Raw genomic sequence first — 18,673 nt, forward strand, 5'->3', positions numbered from 1 at the left:
TGTAGGTGGTATGTTAAACATTTTTTTCACTTATGACGCAAAACTGTTCGGACAAATGACAGATCTAAGACAAAAATAGCCTATATTTGACTAAATAGGAAAAGTCTTTGCAGTGTTTGTCTGTGTGGTCGAAGCATTCGGTTTAATTAATAGGTGGAACTAAATGATTTTAGATTACGAATTAAGCCGATATATAGGAGGTGTCCCATGTGCGCGCACCATGCACTGGACTAGACATCTTCAGTTCCCATAGCATGGCAATGATGGCATCTTATTTTCCAACATCTGTGCCAGATGTTCCAACCTACCAGAGCGCATTCAGCTCCCACAATGCGCTGGGAAAGAGGGTGGGAGGAATTTAACAAGGGGATGCATGAAGCTGTCAAACTGCAGTGATCGCCTGCGATTAATTAGATATTGCCTTAAATGTAAAAATTCACCTGATTACATAAATGCGCCATGGACTCTTTAGGCCTTCTTGTATGGCTTACGGCTGGTATGTATTGATTTCGAACGGAAATTCACACGATCTGTGATGTTTTGCTTCTATTAGCTGGCAGCTAGCTATTAAATGCTAGCTTTCAGCTCTCTAGGTTGGTCGCTGCCAGAACGCTCGTTATTACGAGACAGTAATGGTAGCTAGCTAAATCACATTGCAGAAAAAATACGCGTATCCCGTTAACGTGCACTGTTAAATGTACTCGTGAACATTTAGATTTATATTACGCCTCTATCGTTAGCTGTAGCTAGCTACAGCTCTTGGAATGTTTCTTTTAGCTAACGTTAGTCTCCTTGTAAGAAACATTTTGTCTCCTGTAATTAGCTACATTCTGGTAACGGTAATCACCGCGCCCTGATAACAGTCATTAGAATCACGGCCTACAGTTTTGATATTTTGGAGTAACATTTTATGACAGAAACAGTAAGATTAGTCAATGCTGCATGACAAAAGATGCTGATGTTTCTTAAAATGGAAGGTTCCTTTGCTGGTTATAGAGGCACAATTCAGTACCGGTGGTAATATTACGCTGGGAATAATAATGCAGATCACAGTGGTGGAATGCAGTAGCTAACACTTGAATAATTTTTTGTTTTCATGTTGAAACGAAAGCTTATTTACTGCGTTCTGGTGTTGCTAAACATGACGATATGTTTTGGAGAAGCCAAATCCAGCGTTATTTCGACCATAATCAGAGATCATCTGCTGTGAGTAATGGTGAGTGTTCACTGGTGGCCACCTAACCCGTCTTTAACAAAGTGAAGCCGCCAGTGCCCAGCTCCTTCTTGTATGTAACTCAAGCTGCAAGCAAAACGCACTGTCGCACCCAATTAATCCTTGTCCCTTGATTTACTGATTTGCTTCCAGAATAATGAAGCTACGTTTTGTGTTTTAGAACCAGGGAATTCAAGTTCTCTCTCTTTCTCTTTCTCTCTCTCACACACATAAGCGCGCACATACACACACGGGTAATTGCAACTCAGCTGGAATTGCAATGATATATAGCCTGTGTGGCCTGTGTGGTGTCCTGGTGTGTTTTAGGTGTGTTTGGCCTGAATTTATAAAACATACACAACTCTTCAAATGGCTGCCCTCAAAAGACATCTTTCTTAACAATATATATATATATATATATATATATATATATGTGTGTGTGTGTGTGTGTGTGTGTGTGTGTGTGTTTACTCTTCATATAGGACAGAGAGAGGTGTCCTGCATAATTTACTTTATACTATGTAATTTTGAAATGTGAAAAGTGATGCCTTAAAGTTCCACCCTTTAAGTTGTTTGTCCTTACCAGACACAGTTTCAAATATCATCAGATTTGATTTATGTAATTTAGCTTGATTGTTTTTCAGCAAAAAACACCATTGACTCATCAAGATATGACTCATTCATGGCATTTGAAGTGCAGATCAGACGTAGCTGACACGTAATTGAAAATGTCCTCTCTTTAATGCTGGTTATATAACCTATGTTAAACCAAGCAACACAATGTCGTGATCACTGATCCCAAAGACCTTAAGAAAGGCTAACATTTTACCTGCCATTCCATGCCATGGATGAGTTAAGAGTTTATCAGAGTTATTTACCGCAGTCTGGTGTGCTGTTGTAGATGGAGACCAGGAGGTGTTTCTTGAGCCACCTGGTCTGAGCTGCCTGTTGCCCTGCCATGGTCACTACTGCCTGTGCACTGACTGGAAAGTTCACTTCAAGGAGAGAGCATTTTTTAACAGTGAGGCCAAAGGCCACTGACTGCAATTCATGAGTGTTCTGTCGGAGAGCACACAAGCTGACTTAAACGGGCCTGCGGCCATTTGACGACTTCCTTTAAACAACAAGATTCATAGCGTTATCGTATTAGCAAAAATATCGTATTTGTAACCACAATCTGTAAATGAGTACAATACCTCCTATCCATTTGTACTGCTTGACTGCTGTTAGGTGCAGTAAACATGGCAGAGGAAGACATGTGACCAGTCTACTTGATTAGCCCCTTGTGGAGTTTAGCATTAACCTTTAATGGATAATATATTAAAAGTTTTTAATCACTTGGAGACATCTTTGTGTGCTGACAGCTAGGCACAAGCAGTTCTGAGAAGGTATTTTCCTGCTTAGCTATTGAACTGGTGTGTGATACCTCCCTTACATTACACAAGTTTCAGAAAACTAAAGTCACTCACTTTTGATCTAATGCCCTTAAAAATGATTCACATCCTTCATAAATATAAAAAAACAAATGTGTGTAATATGAGTAAAATAAACTAGGCTACATAACTAATGAGCTGTATTGTATGCTCATAAAATGTAAAATAATATTTGTTTATACTAATATCGTTATTCAAAGACGTTTTTTTTTCTTTCAAAAAGATATGTTGAGTATATTTATTCACACCCGTTTTCAGAACTTTCAGGATAACATCACTCAGCTGTCTTCAGTAGTGATTTATGATACTGGCAAATATATATAGGGAACCATTTCTGCATGCAGAATCTTTCTAGATCCGTCAGATCATTTAATCTGCACTTCTAGACTGCTGACTGCATTTCAAATAACAAATTCTCAAGTCTGGAGAGTGAGATGGCCATTGCAAAACAGTCATTTTGTGGTCAGTTAACCATTTCTTGTTTGATTTTCAGTTTTACTTTGGATCATTGTCTTGCTAAAAGATCTGTTTGAGCAGGGGGGTGCCAGATATTTGGCCAGAATGTCTTGTGCACTTGTCCCTGAGTTCACAATTCCATTGACCTTCATGAGAGCCACATGACTAGATGATACGATGCAACATGATATTATTAAAGGTCCACCACCCTGTTTCACTGTAGGTATGATGTTCTTTTCAACATAAGCATCCTTCTTCCAATGTCAAAACCACTGCAGGTGTGTGTTACCATAACAACGCCTGTTTCAGTAGAATTTTCAGTGCTGCACTTGGGAAGAAAGCAGCGTATGTCGAAAGGGATGTCTTACCTTTGGTGAAATATGGCGTTGGATTTTTTATGTTATCAGATTGTTACACATCTACTGGTCCTGGGGCTCTAGTATTGAACCCTGGCCAGAAATTGCGTTTTAGAGTTGGCTGAGTACAGACTGCACTACAGTCTTTCCCCAGTTTAAATTTTTAATGAAATACCGTGTGGTTTAATCAGTCTCTCCTGAAATGTGAATGCTACATCGCAGTCTAAGGTTATAGGGTACTTGTACCTTCTGCTTTGGAAATATTTGATGATATTTATTTTATGGTGTAGACATATGGGCTGCCTAATTGATAGGACTATTTCAGCTTGGGGAATATGCTGGACTAAATTTCAGCATGTACACAGCCCTCCAAGAAATGACTGGCACCACCTGCTCTGCTCTGCAGATACAGAAGGGCTCCTGATTGATGTACCCAGCCGAGGTGGTTTTTCCTGGGGCAGTGAAGCGCCCGTGGTGGAGGCATTCAAGCTCTCAGGGTTCCCTACCTCATTGCTCAAGATCAGCTCAAGATCAGTTCACAATCAGCTCAAGATCAGCTCTTGTGGTCTAGCTTACGGTGGAGTGCCTTCAGTCCTCCTCTGCCAGCAGCATCAGTAGCACAGATGTCCTGCGCGTTAGCTGCACACCTCAGTTTCATTATGTGAATGAGGGATGTGGCGGCTGGCTGCACTCATTTTAGAGGATGCACACAGCTGTGCGTGTACTTTCAAATTAGCCGAGGACGGAGGACTTTGCAGAGATGGGATAGGCCCACAGTTATGATTAGGTATTCCAAATGGGGCTAGAAAAAGGGTGGGGGTTAGTAAATTGTTTTTGAGATTTAAAAAAATGAGCTTAAGGATATGGCACATATTCATGTAGTAGTTCTAGTTCTATAGGAAACCCAGGCTATGCTTGGTTTTGATATGAGATTTTAATAGATCTTTTTCCCACTGAGAAGTAAACATTTCAGTATGTGTTGCACAATGATGTTTAGAAAACAAGTTTAGAAAACAATTTTTGTTGCCCTTTGCAGTAAGTGGTTAAATGGTTCCCAACTGTATTCGTCACTAAAGGGCGGGGTACTGTAGCCTAAACATCACTAGTTCCAGCCTGGACTGTTATTAGATGTCCCGCTATTATGTGAGATTTTTTTTCTCCACCCAGGAGTACGGTGGGTATATGTCAGTCAGGATTCCTTGTGTTGTAGCTGCATTAGCTCCACCCAATGATACATTAGATACTCATAGGCTACTTCTCAACAGTCCGTTCGACGCTAGCTCTCCTGTAATATAGCGTGGCCTGTAACTTGCCACTGGGTCCTAGGCTAGTGCATCAGAGAAGTGCACACGCACATAGCCGTGGCGCTTATTGTGTTTGTGTGGGTGGCGCTGTGGCATTTTAAGAAGCACAACTGCTGATTCTAAATTGGGTGAAGTGAATTGAGAACAAAGAAATCCTACACAGAGGTACCATTACCAAGCTCTGAGTATCATCAGATGTATCAGGTTTGCTACAGAAAGGAGTTATTGTTTGCATTTACAATGATTTCATAGTGCACCGTTCACAATGAATCAAACATCTGATAGACAAGGATAAAAGAGGACTTATTCAGCTTAGATAACTCTCGTGTGAAAATGTAATTTTGTCCTCACAAACAAGGCTTATAAACACAGTGTGCTTACGTCAGCGTGTTTAACGTTACCGGCAAGACTCCAGGCCAGAATGTGAAAAGCCGTTTAATGTAGCTTAAATTTACCTCTGTTTTGATCATAACCTAAGGACAAAATACGGTATTCCCCTGGTAACAAAGTCCAAAACTACATTTCCCATAGATGCGTGCCAGAAGATGCCTGTTCTTGGCCATTTTAAGTAAGCTTTGAGTGCAGGTCCCACGCTGTACAGTAGTCGTGCTCCCTGGATTAGCTGCAGCTCACTGATCCTAACCGAAATGATTTCATTAAAGAAGAGAACAGGCCCATCTGGCCCAGAACTCGGTCAGGAACTCAACCCTGCGTGCCTTTGAGCCTTCATTACGCTGTTTACAATCCCAGAGAGACCTACTCTTCAAATGAGTATTTGAAACTGCCTCTTTGTAGGAAGCATTGTGTGTGCCCTTGTTTTAATGCATCTGTGCACTAACCTCTCAGAAATGTTGAATGCTGTGCATTTGTGTGTATCCTTTGGTATTGCTTCTGATGTAACCTTAAGAAGGCAGTAACAAGTAACAGTTTGTGAAGCTTTGTAGGGCTCGGCTAAATGTGATGCATTTTGAAAAGGTCTCGAGGCATCAGCGCTGGAGCCGCGGCAATGGCTTATTACTCAGGCTTACATCAATTAAAATCTGAACGACTTGGGGAAACAGAAAACTTAATGGAGTCAAGTGAGTTTCAATTATGAGTTTCAGTTCTCTTTCAGAGAGACTAATGGCATGTAGCGGTCCTTGCCCTGTGTCATGTCATCCATCTAAGTGCTAGCGTTGACAATGGAAAGCTTTCCCGAATAAAGGTTCTGTAAGCGCAGTGCAAGCGGAGTAAAAACAGAGAGCGCAGTCATAATGGGGCTAGCACGTGAGCAGGGGAGGAACTTCAGCCTCTGGAATGCGGCCGCTGGGCCGGGGCTCCCAGTCCTGTGGCGTTTCGCGGCTGTCATCCGCTCAACGCGGAATGCCGCGTATTTCTGACATAATGACCCCTCTGTGAGCAAACCCACACACTGGGCTAAAGCAGATTTGTTGGTAAGACAATGTTTTTTTTTGTACGCTCCCATACATTGTGAAAATCAAGCACAGGGCTGCTGGGTGGCTCGTTCAGCTGAAGCACCACGCTGTGGTGCGAGGATGAGCTCCGCGGTCTCAGATCAAATCCGGACCGTGCCAGACGCACAAGATTGTGTCGCCCAGGGTATGGGAGGGTTCATTCGGGTAGGGGTTTACATTTCATCGCCTGTGGACTGCATGTTAAAGCCGCATATGAAAGGTCTTCCTCTGACTCCACTCTATGAGAGCTCAGCTGCAGACTGGCGATACCATGCGTTTCAGAGGAGAACCGCTCTGTGGTTGCAGACAGTTGGCTATTCCACATTGGGCTCCATATTGGGTACCAAATTAATAAAAAAAACAGAAAATAATCAAACACTAGGGGGCCCCAAAATCTGCTTTAAGCAACTGTGTGTACTGTATGCTCACAGTTAGGATGTGTTCACCAAGCAGGTTTTGATTCTCTCTCTGTTCGTTTCACTACCACAGTGGTCACTATCCTGTCCAGATCCCACGCGGACCGCAACGTCTACCCATCTGCGGGAGTACTTTTCGTCCACGTGCTTGAAAGGGAGTATTTCAAAGGAGAGTTTCCTCCCTACCCAAAGCCAGGTATGTGTTGTAAATCTAGATTCTTTCAAGGTGCTTTTACTATTTTTACTAAGCACTGTGGGGAACTCTTAAAGTGTAAAGTCAGCCTAATAATGGCCAGATTTACAGTCATTTGCCATGTGCCTCTGCACATAGTCCAAGTGAAGAAGACTCCAGGCTCAACTCAGCTCTATTCAGCTCAGCCATTTTGACAATCGGCAGTTTTAACGTGTGTGATCCCTGACAAACTCAGTATAAATTTTGCCAGCCAGCTCAGGTGAGATTTGTCCAGACCAACACTTACTGAAACAGAAGGTGTTGACCAGTGGCAAAGTTAAATGCACCTAGATTTGCTGAATCTCCAGTGTATAATTCAAGAATAATTGACTCTGCACAACTGCTCATTGACTTGAGATGAGTTGTGCCTTGTGGCAGTGTGAAGTTGTGGTTTGGGGCAGTAGACCATTGTCACCAGAAGATTGCAGGTTTAAATTCTGGGTTGTGACACTTGTGGTTACAAGGTGCCTAACTTAGATTACTCCAGTAAGCGTCTCTAGCTTTTTAAATTGCTAACTTTTAAAATGCAAGCTGTGTAATTCAGCCTGAATGAAGATGTCTGGTAAGCAAATAAATTGTGAGGTCAATGACAGTCCCCTGCACACAAGTTACAACTTGTATAAATCTCACTGTGTTGTCAGGTGGACATTTTACTGGGACGGGGAGATAATTCGCGAAATGATTCATGCTACCTGCTGTGAAATGCAGCGCTTGTAGAGGCTCGGGCAGTGACCTATTTTATGATTTAAAGATTAGATAAACAGAGCGCTCTGATATTTCTTCATGTCGCTGTAATGGCCAATGCAGGTGACGCCAGCAACGACCCCATCACGTTCAACACCAATTTGATGGGCTACCCGGACCGGCCTGGGTGGCTCCGCTACATCCAGAGAACTCCGCACAGCGACGGCGTGCTTTACGGGTCCCCGCCCTGGGAACACGTAGGCAGGCCGACGGTCGTCGAGGTAGGGGACAGAGCCCCCCTGACCCCACCCCAAACTGCGTTCGCATCGCAGCCATTAATTACGACAGGTCCCGAAAGACCTTCAAAGTGCTTTTGCTCAAGGCGCTTGCAGGAGTTCTATTTTCTGTTGGTTTATGCTTTTTACATAATTCATTATACTGGAGCTGTTTAGGTCCTGTGTACTGTGAAAATTCAGACTGAATTTAGTCACATTTTAGCACTGTTCACTGGTTAGAGTGCTCAGGTGGGATTTTTCTTCAGAAATGTCTGACGGTTAAACTGTGCTACAAGATTTTTAATGAGGCATTTGAAAAGCTTGAAAATTTCTTGTATCACTGATAGTTCTTTGTGCTTCAGCGATAAATAATTAGAAGTGAAAATGAGCTCATTCCTCCTTACAACCTTTTTGATCATAGTGCTTGTGTTTTATGATGTATAATTTCAGGTCTTTAAAAGCTTTGCCTGCTTCAGTAGATTTTCTAATTAATTTTTTTTTAATTAATCAAAAATATTTGAATTTTTGTAAAAGATTGTGTTTCTGTTTTTAAGTAGTTTTAAATTTGAAAGGAAATATCTGTCTTGGAATTTGGCACATTTGGAATTTGGAATGGTCGCACAGCCGTTGAGCATTAATGTTCCCCTGATGATGTAATCTGTGAGTTTTGGTAACACTAAACACCATAGATTCCTGTGCCTTGCTCTGTGTCCAGCTGTCTCTCGCTGCTGGTGCTCAGCTCACACGAGGGACATGCTAGACTTGCCCCAGTTTCTGATTCGCCCGCTCTCCGCTCAGTCCTATATGTTTGCGTCCGATACAGACAAGCCTCCCGTATAAGCTGTGCTGATCGGGGCTTAAACTTTCACCCTTGTGTGTTGCAGATTACCGCCTATAACAGACGTACGTTTGAAACGGCCAGGCACAACTTGATCATTAACATCATGTCTACTGAAGGTACGGTGCCAGGAAAGCCCGCTGTGAGAAAGCTTTAAAAAAACAACCTTCTGAATTCCTCATGCTGTGAGCTGCATGTTACTCACAGGAGCTTAGAAGTAACGAGCATGAACTGAATATAGAACAATTTGAAGTGTTTTGCTGCTTAATATTTGGCAGAAACATGATCAATTATTTTTTATGTTGCGTGATACAGGCTGAATTGCTTTTTTGCTAACCAGAATAAGACTGCTCTTCTGCCTGCATATAACGTGAAGCATAAAAAATAATTGAATGAAGGGTCAGTGCCTGGGTAGGTAACGTTAAAGAGAAAAGATCTAGCCCTATGACCCTCCCTCAATATCACACCTTGAATTTCTGAGCAATACCTGAATTGCTGGCTTGAGTAGCTGTTCAGTATGGGGGGGGGGGGGAATCTCTCCAAACTGCCAAAGCGTCCCCTGGTGTCACAGTGAGGTCACTTCTGATGTCGCACATCAGAACTAAGGCAGCTTTGGCAGTTGAGGAGCTTGGGTGCTGTCACTGATTCCAGATCAGTTTTAGGAAGTCTGTGCACGCTTCTAGCCGACGGCTAGGCATTCCCAGGGCTCGTCATTACAAACTCCCACCCCTCCCCCCGTTGCAGACTTCCCCTTGCAGTACCAGGCGGAGTTCTTCATTAAAAACATGAACGTGGAGGAGATGCTGGCCAGCGAGGTGTTGGGTGACTTCCTGGGCGCGGTGAAGAACGTGTGGCAGCCGGAGCGGCTCAACGCCATCAACATCACGTCGGCTCTGGACCGGGGTGGTCGCGTCCCCCTGCCAATCAATGACCTGAAAGAGGGGTGAGTGACACTGTGCTACCCTCAGACATGACGGCTGGTTAGTGAGACCCAAGGGCCCACTGGAGAATGGGTACTGTACTACTCAAATCAGAGCAGACCTGGTAGTCCAGCTCCCTGAGGCCATCAGCCATAGCTTATTATCGCTTAACCACTGTGATGTACATATATGGTATATCTCTGTCAGTTCAGGAGAAACAGACACAAGTAATACTCAGTAATACTTTCCGCTGCTTCTGTTACCACTCCACAGCCCACCCGTATAGCTCAAACACACATTGAATCAGAGGAGGACAGTTTGTTTATAGCTTGTGCGGGCAGACCCTGGGTGTCCGATTAGCCGGGGCGAGGGGGGTATGGGGGGGTCGCAGGTGTGTGAGACCCGGGCTTTCCGCCGACGGTAATCCCTCCTTCCCTCGGGGACGCCACAGCCAATTATGCGCCGCTGCGCTGCGGACTGTCAGCGGCGTTAGGCGCTGGCATGGTCCAGCGTGGAGCCCATTCACACGCTCGAACACACAGGGGCTGAACAGGGTCAGCCATCCACCTGCCCCACGGGGCACCAAATAATGTTTTTTTCCCCTATTTAATAGAGACAGATTACAGCAGAACACGGAGTGTGCAGTACTGCGCTTAAGACTAAGACTATAGACTAACTGCTCTGCTCTTGTGCCTGTGCAGCATTCTGCTGCTGTACTGTAGTGCACAGCTGCATTGCAGTAAGCCGAGACAGTACTAAAGTGAATTACCCCGGCATCTTCACTTCACCTAAACATGAACTCGGAGTGTTCCCAGACACTGCACATCAGCGTGCCCAGTGTGTAGCCTGGGATTAAACTGAAGGCAGTCTTAAGTGAAGCGTAAAGTCCGCGCCAGGCCGGCGGCCCCTGCAGAGCGGTTTAAACGAATGCCGCGTTCGGCCGGCCGGACCTCTCGTGCGTTTTATTTCCTCTCAGAACCAGCCCGACGCAACCTTGTAAAACGACGGCGTACGGCAGCGGCGAGCCAGGGAGAACGAGCGCTGTCATTGCGGGGACGTCCCATTGTGCGTTAAGTAAACACTTCATGAAATATTGACTCCCGTGGTTTTTTTTATCGCTGACAGGCGCGGCGCGACGCGAAGGCGGGTCTTTTCGGAGCGGCGTGCTCGTTCCCGCCCCAGTCGGCTGTCTCTGCCGCTGGTTCGTGCGGCTCGCTCGTTGGGCGGCCGGCCTCCCGCGGTCGTATTGTTTGCCCCCAGCTGTTGCAGAGTTTCCAAATCCCTCGCCATCACTGAGATAAGCAGCTTTAGGATGATTTTGCAGCCTGGCGTGACTTGGGCAGCCATAGGCCACTGAAATTGTGCAAGTGTGTCTAAAGTGTAGGGTTGGGCACAAATGTTCCTGCGGTGGTGTTTGTTTGGTTGCCAGATGTGTTTTTTTCCTTTCCTTTTTAACAAAAAATTTGGGATCTCCAATCCTAATTTGGACTGTCCAAGTTTTACAAACATGCTCAAATACGCCCCCTGCTGCCGGCTCGGGAGAGTGAAGACACCTTGGTGGTCTCCTAGGAAACGTGACATGCCAGCCGGCTGCTTCTTATCACACCGCACCACAAGCCGTGCATGTGCAGTGCAGGGGCGAAGGAGACCCAATCATACGTATGAGCAAAGAGCAAACCACTGGTGCCCGGCCAACAGAGGTCGCTCAAGCAATGAACACTGCTATCCCCGCTGCCTGAAGCCCTCCCATATCCTTTGGGCGACACAAAGCCAATTGTGCACCGCCCCTGCCAGGCAGCTGGCCACAGCCCAACCGCGGTGTTCAGTTATGCGCTGCAAGTAGCGCTTTTACCGAGTGAGCTACCCAGCAGCCCCTTTCGTCTTGCCCCTGCCCTGGACTAATGTAGCTGAATGCATGTACGTAGAAATATGTTTTCATTTGGTGGCTGGTCTTATCTAGAGCAACATTTATGGCCATCGTGGCACAATTGCACATTGTACAAGTGAAGGCATGGGCATAGATCACTTGTACTGTTGTACCCATCTTGGAAAAGTGTTGTATACCAGTCCCGATCTGGTGGAATAGTGCATACAAGCTGTCTATTGTGTTCTTCACAGCTTCCCTGACCCCAGCAGTAAGTTTGTAATATTGCAATAGAACAGAATGGCGTTCTCTCTCCTGGCATGAGTTCTCAGAACAGTGCAACGGGATAGAATGTTACTCGCTGTCCTTCAGGGCATTCAGAATAGTACAATAGAATTTTTAAAAATAGTCTGCAGCCTGCAGGGCATTTAGAATAGTGGAATAGAATAGACTTATATTCACTGTTCCTGCAGAGTGTTTTCAATGACGCAGCATGGAACTCGAACCTATGTTATATCATGAATATTGGTATGACCAGTGGGTTGCTTTCAGTCTGCTTCATGATGTGAATTGTATAACAGAATAAAGTGATATTCTCTCTCTGCAGGGTGTTTTAATAGAGGAATACAGTGATATTCTGTCTCTTCAGGGTGTTTTAATAGAGGAATAAAGTGATATTCTCTCTCTATAGGGTGTTTTAATAGAGGAATAAAGTGATATTTTCCTTCTGCAGGGTGTTTGGAATAGAGGAATAAAGTGATATTCTCTGTCTCTGCAGGGTGTTTTAATAGAGGAATAAAGTGATATTTTCCTTCTGCAGGGTGTTTGGAATAGAGGAATAAAGTGATATTCTCTGTCTCTGCAGGGTGTTTTAATAGAGGAATAAAGTGATATACTCTGTCTCTGCAGGGTGTATGTGATGGTGGGCGCAGATGTGCCTTTCTCCTCCTGCCTCCGGGAGGTGGAGTCGCCTCAAAATCAGCTGCGTTGCAGTCAGGAGATGGAGCCAGTCATCACCTGCGACAAGAAGTTCCGGGCACAGTTTCACATCGACTGGTGCAAGATCTCCCTGGTGAGGCTTTTCTCTGTGACTAAAATGCTTTTTCTTCAGAATTTCATACCTCAGGGTGTAGATACTCAGGGAGGGAGGGTATAGATACTCAGGGAGTGAGGGTGTAGATACTCAGGGAGGGAGGGTGTAGGTACTCAGGGAGTGAGGGTATAGATACTCAGGGAGTGAGGGCATAGATACTCAGGGAGGGAGGGTGTAGATACTCAGTGAGAGAGGGTGTAGATGCTCAGTGAGGGAGGGTGTAGGTACTCAATGAGGGGAGGGTGTAGATACTCAGGGAGAGAGGGTATAGATACTCAGGGAGGGAGGGTATAGATACTCAGGGAGGGAGGGTGTAGATACTCAGTGAGAGAGGGTGTAGATGCTGAGGGAGGGAACGTGTAGATGCTCTGAAAGAGAGAAGGTGTAGATACTCATGGAGGGAGGGTATAGATGCTCAGTGAGGGAGGGTGTAGATACTCAGTGAGAGAAGGTGTAGGTACTCAAGGAGGGAGGGTGTAGATACTCATGGATGGAGGGTGTAGATACTCAAGGAGGGAAGGTATAGATGCTCAGTGAGGGAGGGTGTAGATACTCAGTGAGAGAAGGTGTAGATACTCAAGGAGGGAGGGTGCAGATACTCATGTACAGAGGGTGTAGATACTCATGGACAGAGGGTGTAGATACTCATGGATGGAGGGTGTAGATATTCCGTTTGTGCACTAGTCTTGGATCAGTGGCCAACTTTCATTCAAAATGGCTGCTGAGGCCAGAATGAGGGGAGAGTAAACTGATTATGGAGTAGGGAAGGGAACGCATAAAAGCATTTAATTCACATTTAAATGGAAAAGTATCTGTGACAGTTTACACCGAAATGCAGTACAACGTTTCAAAAGATATACCTTCAGTATAATGTAATTATTCTTAAAATATGTTTTTTAACTCAGTAATATGTTTAACAGAATATTGTAAACGTCATCATTAAGGTCATTAAAAATAATATGTGCTGTAATAACAGGCTGTTACAGCAAATATGGATGCTGGTGGATATGAAGTGTGTGATGCACTAGCAGTGTGCCTCTCCCTCGCTGTGCTCAGGTGGACATAAAGCGAGTGGCCCCTGTGGTCCCAGAGAGGAGTCCAATGGGCCCGGGGGTGCTGCCGGACATTGGCGAGTACAACCCCCCCTCGGAGTCGCTGAAAAGTAGGGACTATTTTGCTGACTTCCTGATCACGCTGGCTGTGCCCTCCGCCGTAGCCCTGGTCCTTTTCATCATCCTTGGTTATTCCATGTGCTGTCGGCGTGAAGGGGTGTAAGTGTGCAGCTACCGTCCTAAAGGCTTCACAGAACACACGCATGCACTACACACACACACACACACACACACATGCACTACACACACACAAGCGCACTCACACATACGCATACTACTACACACGCGCACACACGCATGCACTACACACACACACACATACACATACTACTACACACACACACACATGCGTGCACTACACACACACACACCCACACACACAACTACACACACACAAGCACACTCACACATACGCATACTACTACTACACACACACGCATGCACTACACACACACACACATACACATACTACTACACACACACACACACACACACACATGCATGCACTACACACACACACACAACTACACACACACAAGCACACTTACACATACACATACTACTGCACACACACACAGACACGTGCACACACATGCGCACACACGCACACACTAAACACTCAAAAGTTGAAGCTGACAACACACGTGCACATGTACACGCAGATCCTGACTCACCACACGTGCTCTCACACACACACACATACACACACACACTCGCAGATATCACAATGGGATGTGAACTCACCCACAAATGAGCACGCACAATGCATTATAATACACAAACATCCCATCATTATGACCATACAGAGAAAACAAGCTTGGGCTGAATATGTCTGTGCAGAATGACCTTGATCAATTAACAGGATTACGAAGCGTGAGATTTACCAATGTATTATGAAGATAGGCATCTGGGAGTTTAAAACATTTGGGATTTGGAATCCCCAGTCCCCTTGCAGTTTTACACAAGTGGCCTCATAGTACAAACTGCTGAATAAGTCTAGCCTTTAGCTTGGATGAAAGTAGAAAAATAACTTTCAAAAAAGAAAAAGAAAGAAAAGCAGCGTCTCATCACCACACATTTTTGTTCTGTTTTCCATCCTTTCACACATGAATTCGTTTCGCGCAAGATTTTTATTTCTAATTTTCTCAGCTTCTCCAATGTTCCAGTCACCGTCACCATCTTCATCACCATGGTCACCGTCATCATGGTCTTCCTCGTTTGTGAGCGGTTGTTGGCCCCTCCTCCGTCTGACCGACTGAGACTGGGAAAAGGCCCTATGTCCTGTCAGCCCCGCCCCCCATCGACCATCAGCCTGACATGCTCTCCATTAGCTTGTGTGTGGTTGTCTTAACTATTAATATTAGTATTTAATTCATTAATTTTGTTTTGTTTCTAGGGAAAAAAGAAACATGCAAACACCAGAGTAAGTGTCTTCTTTCCTGTGCCCTTTTTTGTTTTTGGTTTATTGGTTTGTTTTTTTTATTTTTCCTTTCGATAGGTTAACTTTCTCTCCCAGTTTATCCTTTTGTTTTTCATTTTGCTTTTCCCTGTTTTAAGTCTCCGATTCTCCCTCATGGTGTCATCTCTCCATACGTCCGGGCCATACATCCACTCATTTCTGTTGTTTTCCACTCCATTGTGTGAGAGGCTGCTCAGAATAGGGAGTTGAAAGGTAGCCCAGTGTCTGTGCGTCGAGAGTAGCCAGCGAGGGCAAAACCGGGCCAGGTGCGTTAGCCGCGAAGGAGAGAGGGGACGGGTCTGGACACCAGAGTGGACCAGGTCGTTGTTGGTCTTATATAAAGGAGAGGGAAAAAAAGAAAAGAAAAACAAGCTCTTTAGTGTGTTCATCTGTTTGGTAAAAGGCTGGAACTGTGTAAACAAAAAAAAGGAATTAGTAAACAGAAGAGAAGTTTTTGAGAGGGCGCTCAGAATTGGGTTGGTGTGGTCTTCTCTTCCTCCAGCATCCAGCTCGTCCACCACAGTTCCATTCAGAAGTCCACCAAGGAGCTCAGGAGCATGTCCAAGAACCGGGAGATCTCCTGGCCCCTGTCCACGCTGCCCGTCTTCCACCCCGTGAGCGGGGAGGTGGTGCCCCCCATTCACCCGGACAGCTACGAGACCACCAGCATGCCCCTGATGCAGACGCAAACGTGAGTCGTGCCATCCCGTGGTGGTCGGAGCGCTGAGTCGCATGCCATCCCCCACCCCCCCGACCTCATTCCCAATCTGCCTCTCCGCCTGTCCGTCTGATCATCCCCCAGTTACACTGGATAAAATAAACCAATGAAAGAACCTTTTCCCCATCCACCTCCAGCTTATGTGTAATGTGTGCTGAAAGTTCTGGGGTGGCAGTGTAGTATAATGGGTAAGGAGCTGGTCATGTAACCTGAAGCTCACAGGTTCGTCGCAGCTAGGACACTACCTTGAGCAAGGTACTTAACCTGCAGTGCTTCAGTGTTTTTCCAGCTCTATAAATGGATGCAGTGTAAATGCTAAATCGCTCTGGATAAGAGTGTCTGCTAAATACCTTTAATGTAATGTGATGTAATGTTCTGGCTCAAAATGGCTGCCGTGCTTCATCTAGGAGGGTGCTACACATTGGTGGGTACCCCGTTCACCATTTTCATTGTAAAGCGTTTTTGAAAGGGATGACAGGTGTGAAGTAAATGTTCATCATTTCACAGTGCTGTCTGGTTGCGTATTGTGATGTGCCTGGAAAAGCTCACATGCAAAACACTCCAGTTCCGGAAAATGAAAGTTCTGTGTGCGGAAGGCAAATTTGGAGTTCACGCCCCATTTTATGTTCTGGTGACCAAAAACTGTCTGTAGCAGAATGGTGACCGGGGGTAACTATGAAAAAAGGGGAAACTTTCAGAGTAGGGAAAGAGGTGTAACTAAAAATGGAAACATTCTGAAAATCGGGAGATGTGTGAATGAAAATGTAGGGTTTTTTTCCTGGAAACTCTCAGGACTTGTCTCCCTTATGGTGTCAGGGAATTTTGAATGACTTGGCAGTCCTCTCTTGAAAAATAAGATGCAATACTGAATTTTTTTCCACAGAAATTTGCAAAACCAGATGCAGATTCCACAGCAGCAGCCTCCTGGTCAGTACAATCATTTATTTCACACATATTTTGAAATATTTTAACACAAAGAAATTTTCTCACTTAAGACGAAATGCCATTGATGTCACAGATTGTCCTGAACCTCACATATTTTCTGCAGCCTATAACACCAATGAGTGTATGTTTAGCTTTGTGATTTATTTGCATTACACATACTGAAACTCACCCTCATATTCTGGTCAGGTTCAATGGTCTTCCTGAAGTAAGGCGCCCCCTAGTGTATGTGTCCATGAACTGAAATATATTCAGTCAGTCCCTGTGAGCATTTCCTAACTCACCACCTTGTTCATTTGTTTACTGCTAACAAAGGAGATAATTATTGTATGTCAACATTTCGAAGGCTGGAGGCAAGTATAACATGCTTTTTACAATCCATGTTTGTCAGCTGTTCATTCCACTCTGGTTGACATTGGGCAACTGAAACTGAATTTTGTAGTAAATATTTTATGCGTATTTGTGATTATCATGATTGATAATTTCGTTCAATAGCCCATGTAAGACATCCACTCATCAAAATTTATGAAATAAAATGGAAAAGTTTCTCTACCTCAAATGTCTTACTAAATAAAAAAGGTGCATTTGGAATTTAATATATGTACTGAACATATACCTCCTATAAGTGTTTTACCTCCCGTTTTTCCAGCGCAACACTATGAAAATTCCACAGTTGGAACTGTTCATGCCACATGTCAGCTGTGTGTCCGTTTCTCCTCTTCTGTCCATTTTAGGTAAATGGTATTCCTGAAGAGCGGAAGGTGGCTGAAGCACTGGATTTGTAATGTAAAACCACACAGTTTAACCTTTTTGTATAAACGTTGTGTCTGTGCGAAGGTGCATGCTTCGACAGTAAATGCATAAAATGCTGTAATGTCCTTGTGCAGCTTGCCTATGGTGCTGCATTGCTGTGGAAATGCGGAGAGATCCATCAACACTACAGTTTGCATCAACAAAGTATTGACACATGGACTGATATTTTTAATATTTTGTGTAAAACATAAACCATATTTGTTAACGGAATACGATGTGGATGAATAAAATTGCTGTTTATTATTAAATGTCTTGGACAGTGCATTTCCTTGAACTTCTAACACTTTGACCTTGCAAATCTCAACTAAATAAACAATATTTTTACTACTGGGCTGCATTTTCACAAACCTATTGTGCTGCTTCTGTCCTTAGAACAGCCATCTTGGTAGTCAGTCTCTCATGTAGAAACACATTTGGTAACTGTCACCTAAGTTCATTGATTGTTATTTCATATCACCTAAATGTCCATTGTCCAGAGATTCTGTTTTGCCTAACCATAAACTATCAGTGGATCTGTGAATACAAGGTTATTTTTGTCAAAGGGAAGTACACTTCCTTTACCCATTTATTTACATAGTGGTTTCAGCTATTTCAGCCACACCCATTGCTAACGGGTGCATAAAATCAAGCATACAGTTATGTAATCTCCATTGACAAACTTTGGCAGTAGGATGGGCCGTACTGAAGAGCTCAGTGACTTTCAACGTGGCACTGTCGTAGGATGCCACGTCTCACATCAGTCTGTTAAATCTCTGCCTTGCTAGAGCTGCCCCCTGTAAATGCTGTCATTGTGAAGTGGAAATGCATTGGAGCAACAACAGCTCAGCCGCAAAGTGGTAGGCCACACAAGTTCACAGAATGGGAAGTGTGTATTGCGTAAAATACGTTGAATCATATAGCGTGTAAACATCATTTCCTCAGTTGCAACACTCACTACAGTTTTGGTGGAGGAGGAATAATGGCCTGGGGCAGTTTTTCATGGTTTGGGTAAGGCCCCTTAGTCCCAGTCAAGGGAAATCTTAATGTTACAGCATACAATGACATTCTAGAGAACTGTGCACTTCCAACTTTGAGGCAACAGTTTTGGGGAG

The 18,673-nt window shown here is 44.4% G+C and overlaps 1 protein-coding gene across 5 annotated transcripts; it reads left to right on the forward strand.

Moving 5' to 3' along the window:
- The first annotated feature begins 204 nt into the window (after positions 1 to 204).
- On the forward strand, positions 205 to 17,830 carry sgce (sarcoglycan, epsilon). Of its 5 annotated transcripts, XM_035428848.1 has the most exons (13): positions 205 to 496; positions 1,112 to 1,216; positions 6,706 to 6,828; positions 7,672 to 7,829; positions 8,708 to 8,780; positions 9,406 to 9,604; positions 12,355 to 12,517; positions 13,595 to 13,809; positions 15,047 to 15,073; positions 15,612 to 15,800; positions 16,711 to 16,754; positions 17,085 to 17,122; positions 17,504 to 17,830. In XM_035428848.1, exons 1-13 carry the CDS (start codon positions 460 to 462, stop codon positions 17,552 to 17,554), a joined length of 1,422 nt encoding a protein of 473 aa, XP_035284739.1. In that variant the 5' UTR covers positions 205 to 459; the 3' UTR covers positions 17,555 to 17,830. The 5 variants fall into 5 exon arrangements, with proteins under 5 accessions (XP_035284739.1, XP_035284742.1, XP_035284740.1 ...); XM_035428851.1 differs by lacking the exon at positions 1,112 to 1,216; XM_035428849.1 differs by lacking the exon at positions 15,047 to 15,073 and having other exon boundaries at positions 206 to 496.
- The last annotated feature ends 843 nt before the right edge of the window (positions 17,831 to 18,673 follow it).

Source organism: Anguilla anguilla, chromosome 8 (genome assembly GCF_013347855.1).
Source record: "Anguilla anguilla isolate fAngAng1 chromosome 8, fAngAng1.pri, whole genome shotgun sequence".
In the NCBI taxonomy this organism is placed as follows: Eukaryota; Metazoa; Chordata; class Actinopteri; order Anguilliformes; family Anguillidae; genus Anguilla; species Anguilla anguilla.

Bases quoted from the DNA above. Each gene is read 5' to 3' on its own strand.
- sgce (XM_035428848.1), top strand. From the start codon at position 460: ATGGACTCTTTAGGCCTTCTTGTATGGCTTACGGCTG. The intron at 9,605-12,354 runs GTGAGTGACACT...CTGTCTCTGCAG, and splicing joins ATCAATGACCTGAAAGAGGG to GGTGTATGTGATGGTGGGCG. The intron at 15,074-15,611 runs GTAAGTGTCTTC...CTCTTCCTCCAG, and splicing joins AGAAACATGCAAACACCAGA to CATCCAGCTCGTCCACCACA.